At 42.8% G+C, this 15,028-nt stretch overlaps 1 protein-coding gene across 2 annotated transcripts in view; it reads right to left on the reverse strand.

The window, feature by feature from the left end:
- The window catches only part of DOCK7 (dedicator of cytokinesis 7), a 151,189-nt gene that overhangs the window by 22,388 nt on the left and 113,773 nt on the right, over positions 1-15,028 (reverse strand). For both annotated transcript variants that reach the window (XM_018553850.1, XM_018553849.1), the window contains 9 exons: positions 13,462-13,558; positions 12,024-12,158; positions 10,505-10,657; positions 9,140-9,298; positions 6,597-6,697; positions 6,240-6,432; positions 3,832-3,975; positions 3,194-3,325; positions 1,135-1,149 (listed from right to left, as the gene is read on the reverse strand). In XM_018553850.1, coding sequence (XP_018409352.1) covers positions 1,135-1,149; positions 3,194-3,325; positions 3,832-3,975; positions 6,240-6,432; positions 6,597-6,697; positions 9,140-9,298; positions 10,505-10,657; positions 12,024-12,158; positions 13,462-13,558 — 1,129 coding nt within the window. The remainder of the gene's footprint in view (positions 1-1,134; positions 1,150-3,193; positions 3,326-3,831; positions 3,976-6,239; positions 6,433-6,596; positions 6,698-9,139; positions 9,299-10,504; positions 10,658-12,023; positions 12,159-13,461; positions 13,559-15,028) is intronic.

A 15,028-nucleotide genomic window follows, 5' to 3' on the forward strand; every position in this document is an offset into this window, starting at 1 on the left:
GGAACAGGTCCTCCCAGTGGAGGATTTCTCCTAACCTCATGTTCCTCACAGCTGTAAAATCCTGGATCTCCTAAAACTTTACACAGGGGGTTCATTTTCCCAGCTGTGATACGGAAAGTGGATCTAACTTCCCTGTTCTATACAAAACTAAAACAATAAACAAAATGGCCATGCATACACTTTGAGCACTTTTTAGGCCTGGACAGGTTCACTTTTGATTTAATGTCTTGCCTACAGTTTGAAGAAAAATAGAACTACTAGAATATGTAGTTTAATTTAAAAAACGACATGCGTTAGCAACAGCGCCACCTTCATGCAGAGAAACTGAGAAAAACAAAGACAACAGCCTTGCAAACTCCATCTATAAATGTTATTTATAAAAGGGGTTCTCCGCGGACCTACAGACTTTCTCCTTAATATGGTTCTCTTCATGGTGCTGATCTCAGAGTGCCTAACTGCCTTAGTTTGGTGTCAGATAAGCTATCCTATTGTTATTTAACCTGCTCCCTCCCGCCCCCTTCACGATCCTATTGACCAATGTCAAAGATGGACAGCCTCGCTAGCCAACAGGAATGTGTAGGAGGCAGCAGACAAGATTCAATATAACAGAAAGTGCTGGAGCTTCATCCGGTTAGAACAGCCCAGAATTTGGTCACAGCGCACTGAATGTTCTCTAGGAAGGTGCCTGCAGCTTATAACCATCAGCAGCTTCTTTTCTGTTGCTTATTTGCTACCGATTTCCCCAAGAGAGAACATTCCCAGCACAGGAAGCAACGTTATACATCACTCTATGATCATTGCTTGTCCATTTTGTACCGCCAGCAATTCCTCTAAATCGACCCCTTGCCCTGGGGCGGAGAGTGGTGAGAGATGTTGATGGAAAAGAGACAGTTTGGTTGGGATGATGAGGAATGCAAAAGTCACTGGTCTGTATTAGTGTAATGTGTATGGTTTTCATGCACTGTCTGGAAATTTCTGAACCGTTACCGTGACCGAAGAAATCCCTGAATAGAGTGTTTAGGTTAATGGATTCAGGTCACAGCAAACAGCAAAACACAAGGCCCATCGCTAGCATGTATGGGCCCAGCAGGACTCACACTATTAGTGCTCTTGACTGACTGCAGTGATACCTACCTCCCAGCCAGTACTCTGTATAACAAGATAAAAAAAAAAAAAAACACAGCGTCACCGGAAGAAAGCTCTCATTAATCGTATAAACACTCACACAATGCCAACAACCACTGGCTCCAAAGCTGGGTTGGAACCACGAGCTCCAGGATGCCTACTCTCTATCCCAGCCTGAGGGTCACTGGTTGCCTACACAGCACATAGCATTCAATGGGATTTTCAGATGACTTATAACATCAGATTACTGGCTGTATCAATGTAGAGCTTGGGTGAAAATTGTTTATTCTATTGTTGGATTAAGTAGGAAAAGGATAGAACTTCCGTCAGGATTTTACTGCTGGAGAAGGAAATAATGTGCCACACCAAAGTATTGAAAACTAAATAATAAATATGTCCTGATGGTTTGATCAAGTGGAATCTGTGTAAATGACCAACGCTTTTGGTGGTGCCCACCCCATTAGTGCTCGAGAGTGAGAAGCAACCATTAGCTGCTGACAAGTCTGCCCAAAGCTTGCAAGTCAAAATACTAAGAATCTCAAAACCTACTGTAAAGTCCACTAAGACCTTCTATCCATTCACGAGCCCGGGTGCAGCGGGCACCTTTACACCTCCAAAATGCATTGGTTATTTACACAGATTCCACCTAAACCTTTTATCAGAATAGACTTATTTTGGACTTCAAAACTTTGAACGAAGAAGGTAATAAGAATTTAAGCTCCACAATCCAAGAGAAGCTTGAGGTTCCTCTGGTGTTGGAGAATGGCCAGCTGAATGTCAACCGTTACATCACCACCAATTCAACACCATCAGGCTGAAACGGATACAGATTCCAGCGCCAACCATCTACCCTTCTGAGTTATTTTTATTCTGTGTCCTGGTCATCAAAAGTAGAAACGATAGCGTCTAGTACACCTGCTTTGAAGGGGGTATTTCCCCTCATATTGGGGAGATAGCCAATTATTTCCTCTTGTATCTCTAGGACAGGAAGTGAGGGGAAATCTCTTTGATAGCATTAAAAACCTGACAGAGGTTTAAACCTTATAAAGTTGTGGCTGGATTTAGAGTTCCATTTTAGGAAATGTGTTTATCATCTGCACCCCCTGTACAAATATTGAATGCTGTATGCCATTTTCTGTGGTGCCTTTTGCTCTATTTCGGTGGTTCTCACATTATTATTATTATACAGGATTTATATAGCTCCAAAAGTTTGTGCCATGCTTTACAATATAAGGAAGACATCACAATAGAATTCAAGACAAGATGGTAAGGAGGGCCGTTTGCAGCCATTACGGGTAATAAATACAAAGACTGCATACATTGGTGTCATTGACTGGATAAGGGCGCAGTGTTCTCTGTTATGGCTTCACCAGATCTCGCCCAGGCTGATGGAGATATTTGTCAAGCATGTTCAGGATGACGAAGGGCAACAGCTAGTCCTTAATGAGTCACTCAGCCAGGGTGCAATTTCCACATATGCAGCTCCTGACAACTAAGAGGGAAAACACTATTGGTCCACATCAGTGAACTATGTGAGACATTTTCTTGATGTTGATTAGAGGAGTAAGGTGGGCTTTTATAAGGAGCGGAATATGGAATATGGGCAGTGCTGAGCTCCATATAATGTGGTTACATACGATAGCTGTGTAAAGTAATACCAAGAATAGGTTTTTGTCTTTAGGGTCTTGGTCTAAAAAGAGGTGCAGAACTCTGAGATCCACTGCTCATCCTTTTAAGGCAAGAGGAGGCTTTATGTGAAGCTGTAAAGGTCCTAAAAGCTCAAGGCCCAGCAGATGATGGCATGGCACCCGCTGGCTAGAGAAGACAACGCTCAAGACAAACAATGGAAAGATTCAACACATTAAGCACACTAGCATCAAACTACTGGGACTGATCAGCTCTGCCTCAGTGTCCTTATTACATTTCAAAGCTAATGACGGGAATTATCCTTTAGTCAGACTTCTGTCCCCAACACACTTTTGTTTACCCAATGAGTGTGAAGCGGTATAGAAAGAGGAAAAGAGAGAACCGTGGATCGATAGAGACAAGCAGAAAGTGTCCTCATTACCTGGTGGATAATCTTGCTGAAAGCTTCCTGCAGTTTACCGTGAATAGTACACAGCTTCTTGGCGTCTCGGTTAGCTTCGTGTATTGGGATTAGGACTTTGTAGACGTCATTCACGGCCTCATACAAACCGGCCTGAAGGACAGAGATGGATAAAGGGACAATCAAAACTGGAACATTTTCCAAATGTGCACATGAAAACGATCCTGCCATTTTACTTTCAAAAAGGGTTACAACTCTAAGAAAAATTAGAACTAGTATAATTTCCTAAATTCTGTCTTTTATCTTCCCAGCACAGCACAAATCAGTGGGGAATTCTTAACTTAAAGCTAAGCAGGCTCTGGGGCACTGAACTCACGATTTGAGGAGGGAGAAGCAGCACAAGGCGCCAGTTAGTTCTGTTGCAGTGTAAGGAACATGATGTTAGAAGAAAAGAGTGACAGAGAGATGAGCACATCAGTCTGCTGCTTCTCCTTTCACTGTCCAGTCACTAGCTGGGGGAGGGACAAGACCTGTAAGTGTAACTGAACTGTACATACATATGGACAGTTCTCTTCTTGCACTCGGGAGGCAGTTGCACCATTTCTGAACACAGCCTTACATGCTATAAAGAGACAAACTGGGATATAAATTGTACGTACCATGGAGAACGAGGCTGCAGCCTGTTCCAGGAGCCCCACCAGTCCAGCCTCTGTGAAGTACTTCCCGGAACATATCCCTTCCTCGTCTGGAGACACCACATCGTCTGACACTGCCGACTCTTCCAGGACATTGGAAGAAATGTTCTGCAGGAGCAATGTGGAATATAAATCAGCATTACAAAATTTGTACTAATCACTAGTGGACTTTACATGTGTTTGGCAAACACATACAAGCTACAAATTTCATTTAAGCTCATTTAGGGGGCAAGAAACGATTGTTGGCATTGGGAATATGTGCTTTTTTTTTAATTTATTTTTTTGAGTGTGAGTTCTGTAAAATATTTGTGACAGGTACCAGGCATTTGAATATTACTAGAGGCATTTTCCAATCAACATGGGAGAATTCTAACAGTGACAACAGCCTCCATTACACAGAGACATTTACAGGGTTATTCACCAAAGGGTGAAGAGTTTGGAGAAGACAGGAGAAGTGAACAATCTAGGCCAAAATAGCCGGTTCTGAAAAATTCTCCAATTCAGCTCACTTTCCAGGTCAGCTGTGTTGTCCAAGATTGTTCACTTCTCCTGCCTTCTCCAAACTCTTCACCCTTCTGTGAATAACGGTTGTAAGTCACTGCTCATAGATGTTTACTAACAAACCTCATGTGATCGCCATGTCCTGGCTGACGACGTGAACTAGGGAAGCACCGATACCAGGTACAGTACTCGGTACAGTACTCGGTACAATTACAGATACTTTTCGAGCTCCAAGACTAGACTAGAGAAAAATACAAAAGTTAGGAGGCAGCTGTCATTTGTGAGGAGCACACAGAGCTCCCGGGATTTGTACATCTCTGTTTTATTGTATGATTTTGTTTTTATAAATATAAATAAAGGGATACACCGATACCATTTTTGCGAGTACAAGTACTGGTACTTGCCCAAGTACTTACAAGTACAAGTACTGATACATTGTTGTTTATTGTCATGTGACAGTTTTTCTAAAACAATATTGACTAATGATTTCAGGACAGTGGTGGAGCGCCAGAGCCAGGTCCCAGCTGCAACCACTGCAACCCGGGTAGTTCTCATGAAAATGCCAAGTATCGGCATTGGTACTCGAAAAGTATTGGTGCATCACTAACGTGAACAAACTATCAGGAACCACACTGATTGGCTCCCAAACGATAGTGAAGACCATAAGCTGCCAGTGACAGAGCGGTCTCACAGCTAGGAGCGCACACGGCTTCATGCTCCTAGCTGTGTGTAGATTAATCATCTCTTAGCAGGGGGCAACATTCTAAGGAACCTTAAGCTACAGATTGTAAAAGATGTGGATCCGCGCTTTATGGATAGCCCCGATTTAATATCCTGATACCAAAGCAGCTAGGGAAGCACCTAGGACCTATGACCTCCTGAGGACGTCTTGTGTGACGAAACGCGTCGGGGCGGGTCTATCCTAATTCGATACCAATACCCTCCTGAAGAATCAGCGATATTCGCTGCTAAATGCATTAGGAATATCTTGCATTTTACTACTAACTTATACAATTTGGGGTGTAATCTTCTACCACTGGTGCTATATAAGAAATTTGATGGTAGGTTTTCTTTCACCTATCTCATATGAAGAATTTGATAGATTATGAATAGATTGTGCTCTACGAGGAATAGATTTGACTATGAAATACGTTACTCTACTACCGCTTTGACTATGAAATACGTTAATGTACAATGTTTTTAATTGTATGTAATAACAATTTTTATTGGATTATTGTGTATTTATGGGCATCTTAAAAGTCTGTTTGTTTCCCAAAAATATGCAGTTTGTACTCTTATAAACCATACAAGAGACACAATTCACAACAGCCAAAACATTTTTTTTTCTACATTTGGATATAAGAGGGAAGAGTTGAAGCTCATAAGTTTATTTTTTGACGTCTGTGTACCATTGAGGAGAATTTGCCTTCACTAACTGTCCTGGAGACACAACATACAGTGAAAGTAGATTCCTACAACGTAAGGGGGATTCCTGTCCTACACGGCTATCACCAGGACAGGTGTCAAAGTTGGAAAATTATAACCTTTTGTTCTATGACAATTGTAAAATTTTGGATTTCTCATCACCTTCTGTCTTGGTGACAATGGTCACCAGGAAAAATAGACAGCCTGAATCTACCTATCAGGGACACAGACCGCGATAAAAAGTTGGGAGGGGTTCTAATATTCCTCTTCTCTATCCAAAACTAAAGAATAAAGTTTTGCCTTCACATACACTTTTATTGTAGTATGTGACTTCCACACATATTTTCAACAGTGAGACTTTTGCCTTCATTTAGGGAGCTTTCAATGAGGTCCCTTTTGCTGTCTCGTCAGGGCTGAGCTCTGGGGAACGTCTCTGATTTTCTCACCTGGAAGGTGACACAGCCCACAGGCAGGTACTTGCGGTCCTCCAACATGCTGAGATATTCTGCCACCAGGGCAGCCGAGTGTACAAGGCACTGAGCCGATTCTGCATGGTTGGCTCTCTCGGTGTGTTTCCCCGCCATGTTCTGCAGCCATGTCAACCGCAAATCAGGCGATGTTTGATATCCTTTTGCAATTCTATCGGGAAGGGGCAAAAGAGGGTGTGAGACTATCAAAGGTTGTGACTGCTCAGACATTGAAACAAATTTGACTTCATACATTCAGTTAGACTGATGATACCGAGCCAATGGCTGATTGCAAGGTTCACCTTCATGCATTCATTGACTTCTCATTGTGCCTACCTGTACATCAGGTCTATCAGCATCTCTGGGTCTTCCTGGTGCTCCTTCATCTTCACTGTGTCTGACAGGATCATGTGCAGGTTGAACACCAAATCCTGGACCTGAAAACCAGCAAGGATCATATAATTCACAGAGAGAAGGGCAGAATAACACTGGCCTTTAATTTACAACTTAAAGCAGAACTCCAGGAAATGGATTAAAAAAACAGAGCAAAAACACATATATACTTACTGTTTTACCTACTTAAGTATTTGCAATTTTGTTCAGGCAGTCTTATGATTTACAAACCCATGGCACACTGCATAGTCAGAAAGATCGCTATGCTACTTCCTGGATGGCCTCCATGCTCATTGGACAGGTGTGGTGTTGATGAGAACAACATATGAGGTTGCAAAGCTCAACCAGGAAATACACTATAGGACCAAAAGTATGTGAACACCCCTCCAAGTTTAGGTGCTTCCATTGAAGGGCTTTGTTAATGCTGCAGCATACAAAGACAATTTAGACCAATATGCACTTCCAACCTTGTAGTAACAGTTTGGTGAAGGCCCTTTTCTGTTTCAACATGACTGTGCCCCTCTGCACAAAGCCACCCATAAAGACATTTGATGAGTTTGGTTTGGAAGAACCTTGAGTGTCCTGAAAATAGTTCTAATATTGGGAACTGGAAAGAGAGGGCTGGACCCATGTGATTATTCTGTTTTTATCAGATGTGAATATGTGTAATTTGTCTAATGGATAGGTCGCTATCACTGGCCTGAGGGTCTTCACGGTATCCTTGGCTTAACAGAGAACACAGATTTAGGAATTGATGCACCAAACCAATTGAAATAATCCAGATATTACTTTATTCCACTAGGATCTGTGGACAATCAAGTAGAATAGCCAACTGCCAACCCAGCAGCTGATAAGCCAGAAGCCTTCCCATCGCAGCTCAATACAAATTTCAAGCTGTAGAGATTGTAGTCCACATACATGATTGCTCTCATTAAGCCCTGATGAAGGGGGTGTTTTGTGAACCCCTGAAACACGTTGGCTATTCTATTCGAATGCCCCCTGACCCTAGTGGAATAAAGTTGTATCTGGACTATTTTAATTGGTATGGCGCTTCAACTCCTACATCTGCTGCACAGAGTTCTGACCTCAACCCTACTGAACACCTTTGGGATGAAATATAGCCAGGTCTTCTCGTCCAACATTAGTTCTTGACCTCACAAATTAACTTTTGGCTTAATGGCCACAAATTCCCACAGGCACACTCCAAAATCTTGTGGAAATACTTCTAAAAATGGTGAAGGCTATTTTATCCGTGGGTGGGGGGGTATTTTAACTCTACATTAATGCCCATGGACACAGTGTCCAACAACCTCATGGCCATATAGTGTGAGATTCTCCCTCGACCGGCTTTGCAGTATTCAAGGGGTATTGAAGTCACAAAACAGGCTGAATAGAATTGCAAATCTTTAGGCAGGTGAAACAGTTTACATATGTGTATTTAATGGTTTCCCTGGAGGATTTCCTATAAGAACCCTCATTTATTTCATAACTACATTCACTGAAACAGCTGACGTTATTTCATTATTTTGTAGGTCTTGTGGCTGGAGTTTTACTTTCCATTCCCTAAACTCTACTGGAAGAGCCTGACAGCTTCCTGATTGTTTATGAGAAAGAGAGCTTGCATAACGCTTGCCACACATGAAAATATTTTTTCTCACAATATAATGTTGTAATTAGGGATGCACCGATACCGGTGCTTCCGCTGCCATGGAGATGGCTTCCTGGGCAATCTGGTCAGAGGTTTAACCGAGAAGCTGGCTCTATGTTGTTTGGACGGGAAACCAGCTTCCCAGCCAATTAGCATGGAGGCGGCTTCCCTGCCAATCAGGAAGCCGGGAGGCGAGTAATGACTCTATGCTGCTTGGCCAGCTTGATGCTGATTGGCCGGCTTCCCAGCCAATCAGCATTGAGCTGGGTTCACGGCCACTCAGGAAGCTGGTAGGCGGGTCATTACTCGCTGCACAGATTCCTGATTGGCTGGAAAGCCGGCTCGATGCTGATTGACTGGGAAGCCGGCTTCCCGGCCAAATGGCATGGAGCCAGCTTCCTGGTTGCATGGGAAACCGGCTCCGTGTTCTCCTACGGCACTACCGGTCAGAGGAAATGTTCCTCTGACCAGAAGTTCCGGTATCAGGAAAGTATACTCTCAAATACTCTGTATCGGCACCAATACTAGTATCGGTGCATCCCTAGTTGTAATGTTTTTGTTTGTGCAATGTTGCTATACAATAAATGCAATAAAAACCTGACTGAGATTCTAAGCCCTCACCACTCCACCCAAAGCTAAAAGAAATAAAATTGGCTCCAGATACACTAAATCTGTAGGGTGTACTCCATAACAAGGTGTGTGGACATCCTCAAACAATTCCTCGCTCAGATACTATTTTTAGTAAATATAATGTCTCAAATGTCTTTTAGAAGGAACAATGACAATGTGAAGGAAGCCGTGCCCTTCTTCCACAGATATATTAGAATCTGAGAGTGACCTGATCGGGAAAAGTTGTCTCTCGAAGCTCCAGGTCCTCCTCTGCGTAGGTCAATATCGTCTTCAGAGAGCGACGCAAAAATTCTTCATTAAAATTCTGAGATGTCCCAACCAGAGAAGACAGAGAGATGGTGACCTGCATCTTCACACGAGCAAAATTCTGTAAAAAAAAATATACAAAATAGATATATACAGGATCGCTGCTGGGCACCATTGGGTACCCCAACTAGCCTATAAGGTTGCATAGTGGCACAGTAAATAGTCATTTTCTTTCCCTCTGACCCTTTTTTCTTCCTACACGATTTCCATCCCTAGTTTAAGTTTATTGCTTGTCCTTAAAGGGTGACTCCATTTTAAAATGCATTTTTTTGTATTTTTTGAAGGTCAACTCCAGGATAATAGTCCCCCAGGCAGTGGTAGGAAGAAACAGATATTCACCATACATTCAGTGAGGGTCCCCCACAGCACCTCTTTCACACCAGAGCTTCCAAGTTGAATGACGGCCAGCAACACTCTACCTAGAAGACTGAGCACATACTGTGAGGGCAGGACGTCATGGCCCTGTCCTGTGAGGGGGCATCACCACTACATCCTTCATTCACACTGTACAGATGCAGAGAGAAGCGATGACTTCATCGTGTCAGTGCCGCTCTTTGTATCAATGGAGACCACCCAGACTAGAGGAAAGGAAGAGGACCCTGCAGAATCATATGAAAATTCTTAAGGTTTTGGAAAAAGTGAGTATTAAAAAACAAAAGCATACAATATGCAGGGGGGCACAAGGCAGTATTCTACGGAGTTATACTTTAGGTAGAAAGACATTCAATCTGCCTGCTGTTTGGTCTATAGTACCAACAAGGAAGATTCTAATACAACTCTTGGCCATCAGATGAGGCTAAATACAGGTCTGAACATAGAATACATCTCTCACTTTGCAGCTATGCCCCCTGGACCCAAGCAGCAGGCCATCTCTAGGAGGTAATAGATGCAAAGCTCAGTCCTGGAAGACTTATACCTAGGGCACCGGCCCTGCTCACCACCTAAGGGTTCGGCGAAGCCAATGCTCAGGCATACCACGTTCTGAGATACAGATATCCTGCTATTAGAACATATCAATTGGTATTAAATCTAAAGGTCGCTGTAAACCAAGAAAACTGCATTTGGTTTTCTCCCTCTCCAATAATGAGGAATGCTGATTACTCCAAAATACCGAAGGAAAGAAAAAAATTGATCATGTTTAACTCGTATGTTGTATTGATGGACCTTTTAACTCATGCGATGTATCACTTCTTCATGTCGATCTCACTATAATGCCGAATAATGCAACGCAGTTCTCTAAAAACTAGGGCAAGATGGCGAAACTCACGTTTCCGATCTCAAAGTTCTGCCTCATGAGGAGGTAGAGGGAGGCGCTGGCGTGGGACCGGATGGTGCCAATGCTGCTGCTGCAGTGTCTGAGTAGCCGAAGGCAGAGATCCGCGCACTGCTCTGTCTCCTCTTCAAACAGCAGCTCTGGAAACTGCGGGAGAGAAAAGCAGAGAACGGGTATCATATAATTTACGGGGAGCATTACAATACTCCGTGTCTGTGTGCTACGACTTTCTAATGAAAAGGCATGATTAGGAAGGATAGCAGGGAGTTCCAGCCTGTAAAATGTTAGAGAAAACTGATAAAATGTGCAGACTGCTTAAACACAGATCTACTTATAAAGCATGACGTGGTTCAAAAGAAAATGCACTGAAACTCACATGACACAGTGTATTTTATTAGTGGCTGCCCTCCACCCTGATATTCTGCACCTGGATCCCCCATTCACATAATCCCTAAAATTAGCACCCCCATGTTCTAAATGGCCCAGTAATGCTATATCACCCTAACCGTCCCCTACGCTCCTCCCAAGACATCCTGCTCTCTAGCTCCCTCGTCAACTCCTTCTATGCTCGCCTCCAGGTCTTCTCTAGAGTCTCTCCCATTCTTTGGAAATCCTTAACCCAACCGGTCCATCTATCTCCCTCTCTGTCTGCCTTTAGGCGATCCCTTAAGACTCATCTCTTCAGCAAAGCCTATCCCACCCCAACCTAACCAATGAACTATAACTTTCTCAAACAATTCATCCACACACAGCTCCCTCCTCATGAATCACTTGCCCCTCTCTTTTAGATTGTAAGAACTCACGGGCAGGGCCCTCCTTACCATCTTGTCTTGAATTGTATTGTGATTGTAATGTCTTCCTTATATTGTAAAGCGCTGCGCACACTGTTGACGCTATATAAATCCTGTATAATAATAATAATGCAGTCTGAAAGTCCTGGCCAAGTGTTCCCTGATAGTGGCACTCAAGCTCTGTATACACTATAGCATGAGAGGGAGGTTGCACAGCAGAGAATCACACGCCAAGACATGGGATTCATAATTTCAAGGTTGCCTACCCCTGGTCTGATGAAATTACACTTGGTTTAAGCTATTGGTTCAGATGAGCTGTAAATGGTATCTAAACCCAAAATAAAAAAATATACTATATTGCAGCTTACCAGTCTGTAAACTCTTTCAATAGTAAATTTCACAGACCAAAAGGAAGCAATTAAGAGAAATTAATTGTTGGAGTTTCCATACCCTTTAAGGCGGACCTGTCTTTACAATTTACACTTATCAGGAATTAGCCATATCTCACAGTTACCAAATCACATTTTTATTTTGAATTTCCATGAATAAGAAAATCTATTGCTACCCAGAAGCATAATATCACGTGCCTTCTGGCCATCAATAGCATTACGACGGTTTCAGGTCATTACTGACTGCATGTGGTTTATGGTCTTCAATCACAGAGACCTTGTCTAGCAGACATGCAGAAAACACTCTCCTTTTTCCTATTTTCGCCATCTTACCTTAGAGACCAAGGCTCTCTGTGTGGCAAAGCAGTGCTGCAGGTAGAGGGCGCTCTGATTGCAGGCCATGCTGTGCAGGAGAGTCTTCAGCACCCCACCTAGAATACTTTCCTTGGATTCCGTCATTGACACAGTCTGTGCAAGAAAAACTATCGTTATTAAACTTTAACTCACCCAAATGGATGTGACAGGCCTAGGCTGGTTTTCAGGAAGACTACTGCTTTTCCTTCTATATATTTTTGTGGAGAAACCAATAAAAGCTTCAGGACTCAGTATTTTACCATGTACCATCTGGTGCGGGGTTTCTCAATCTTTATTTAGTCATGCACCCTTTAAAAGTATGGAAAATCTCGAGGCAGAGTCCCCCTTTCACATCACAAGCCCCTTTCACATCAGAAGCTTCCCCTTCACATCAGAAGCCCCCCTTTCATATCAGAGTCCCGTCTTTTACATCAGAGGGCCCCTTCATATCAGAGTCCTCAGTCCCCCCTTTATATCAGTGGCCCCCCATCGCACGGGGAGCTGCAGCAGCGGCAACATGGCAAAAAGCGGGAGGTAGAGCAGATCTGGACAGAGGTGAACTTCTATCCTTTTCTGACTAGATCCCACCCTCCCTGGATTAGCATTATTAATTTACATGGTGCCAACGGCTGGCACCCCTGAGGAGGACAGAGGCTGGTCTAGTGTAGAGGTGGCAAAACTTTGCCCCTCCAGCTGTGGTGAAACTACAAATCCAAGCAAGCATCCGTCTCTGGAAACCTTGCTTGTAGTTCTGCAACGGTTAAAGTTCGGCTACCCCTGCCCCAGTAGATTCTACATAAGTACATATGGACAGTCCAAAGACTAGTGAGACAAGTAGTTAAGCCCAGTGCAGCCTACCAATAGGGGTGAGAATCTCCCTGTCAGGGTAAAAGAGAAGTGAGTCAAATGGTTTGAACCTGTCAAAGAACCCCCACCCGCCCCTAATAAAACCCCCCAAAGAAATACATCTTGGGTAAACCTGTTCTTCAGTCTCCAACCAATACTGGCATTTCAAAAGCTGAACCACATGCTCGCCTATGTCTTCCAAGGACTCCAATGGAGAGTGACACCACCAGAAATGTTCATTTCTGCTCAACTGCCCCCATCTTTAACAAGCCAAATGACGGGGTCACCCTCTCCCGATAGGAAGCCAGATTGGGAAGGGAGGGGGTACGATCATCACCAGTTTAAGAACCTGGTGGTCCAAAGCTCTTACCCTTTCAAGCCTCTACTAAAAATGTGTTCTGTTGTTTTCTGTGTCCATTATGAGCAGACTTTTGTAAGTCCCTCCAATAGGGACGCAAACAGCAGTAAAAATCTGACCCTTTCCTGCTCTATCCAAGACTGTACAAAAACTTTAGACCGGAGTTAGGCTTTTTTTTACATCTTAGTCTAGAGCTTTAATATTGTTTCTCACCTGTACAATGATCTCCAGGGTATCCAGAATGATGAGATTGGCCTCAGTAGCCAGATTTCCATCTATTAAAGCCTCATGTTCCAGCTCGGCCCGGGACCTGGTGTAAGAGAGCCCACATTGCTCATTAAAAAAAGAAACACTGGAAAGTGTAATATCAGACGAGAGTACAAAATAAGAAGACATTGACCAAGCACAAGGCATATCACTACTCTATATCCTTCCACACAGAGTTGTTGCCTAAAACCCAATTCATAAAGTATGAAAAGCCTGCAAGTAACATTCACAAGCATGTTCTTCAGCATTTCTGTTACATGAGAGACTTTAAAGCTTAACTCCGTGAGGAAAAAAAACGCCAGGTATGCAATTAGAATCTGTGAATGTATTTTTCCACGCAGCTAGCATAAAGTAGCTGAATCTATCTTCATATGAGCTTCCTGTGCACAGCAGCAATCTGAGGAAAGCAGCTCTCTGAAGGGGATCAGGGCTCTATTGCTCTGGAAAGTGTTGCCAGTCTAACAATGTAAACAAACATACAGAAGGAGAGAGCCCAGTAAAAATCAATCATTGTACTTCTGCTCCTTCACTGTCCAATCAGCTGGCTAGGGACAGGTCCCTGACCAAGCTGTTCTGTTTAACTGCAGTAGAAAAAAAAAGGGAGGTCAGTGACCTGGCTGTACAGTATGAGCAAAAGATGGGTTTAACAACATAACAAAATAACAAATCCTTTGCCAAGTGAAACAATTTGTATATATCTGGATTTCAATGGCCGCCTTGGAGTTCAGCATTAAATAACATGAATCTTGGATACACATTATGTTTGATTAAGGTTCCATTCCTATCCAGTATCGTGCAGAGTGATCAGCTGGCGTTTTTATTACATGCCAGAATCTATAACAATCTTAAGCAAAGTGATAACATTTCCCTCTTCTGTGCAACACAAGGATAACATGAATCAGAGGATGCATGGAGAAGGCCAGGCTATTCACTAAAGAAAGTCCTTTGTATTTGGGTATACCATGGCACTGATCACATGACTGGACATTGGAAAGCTGCGGGTATTCCATTATTACAGTGAAGGGAAGGATTTTTCTTTAGCTCCTTGGTCTACTTATATCAAGCTTGCTGAGTGATAAAAATAAATTTGTATGTATGTATGTGTTTTTTGTTCTCATTTTAGGTTCAACATAAGGGAAAATTATTTTCCAAGTTGAGAAATGCGACATGTTTGTGAATGTTACACAACAATATCTTAATATGCGATTGTTGCACTTTAGGTTGTGTTGTCCTCCCCACCTTTTTATTGCAAATTCAGTGCACAGAGCTGAATTCTAGAATAGTAGGAAATAAGTCTGTAATGCTCATAGCTCTCTCATTATACCATACCTGCTATGAGCAAAACTTATAAATAAATCACGTTCAAAGAGGACAACCACAGCTGAAGGAAACTGCACATAATGTAAGACATGCAAACAGTATTAGTAGGTAATCAATACATTGTCACAATACATAACAATCACTGATCAGATGTGTATTGACAAGTATGAACAATGTACAAACAATATTACAG

This window comes from Nanorana parkeri, unplaced genomic scaffold (assembly GCF_000935625.1).
Source record: "Nanorana parkeri isolate BGI_ZX_2015 unplaced genomic scaffold, ASM93562v1 scaffold131, whole genome shotgun sequence".
Taxonomy (NCBI): domain Eukaryota; kingdom Metazoa; phylum Chordata; class Amphibia; order Anura; family Dicroglossidae; genus Nanorana; species Nanorana parkeri.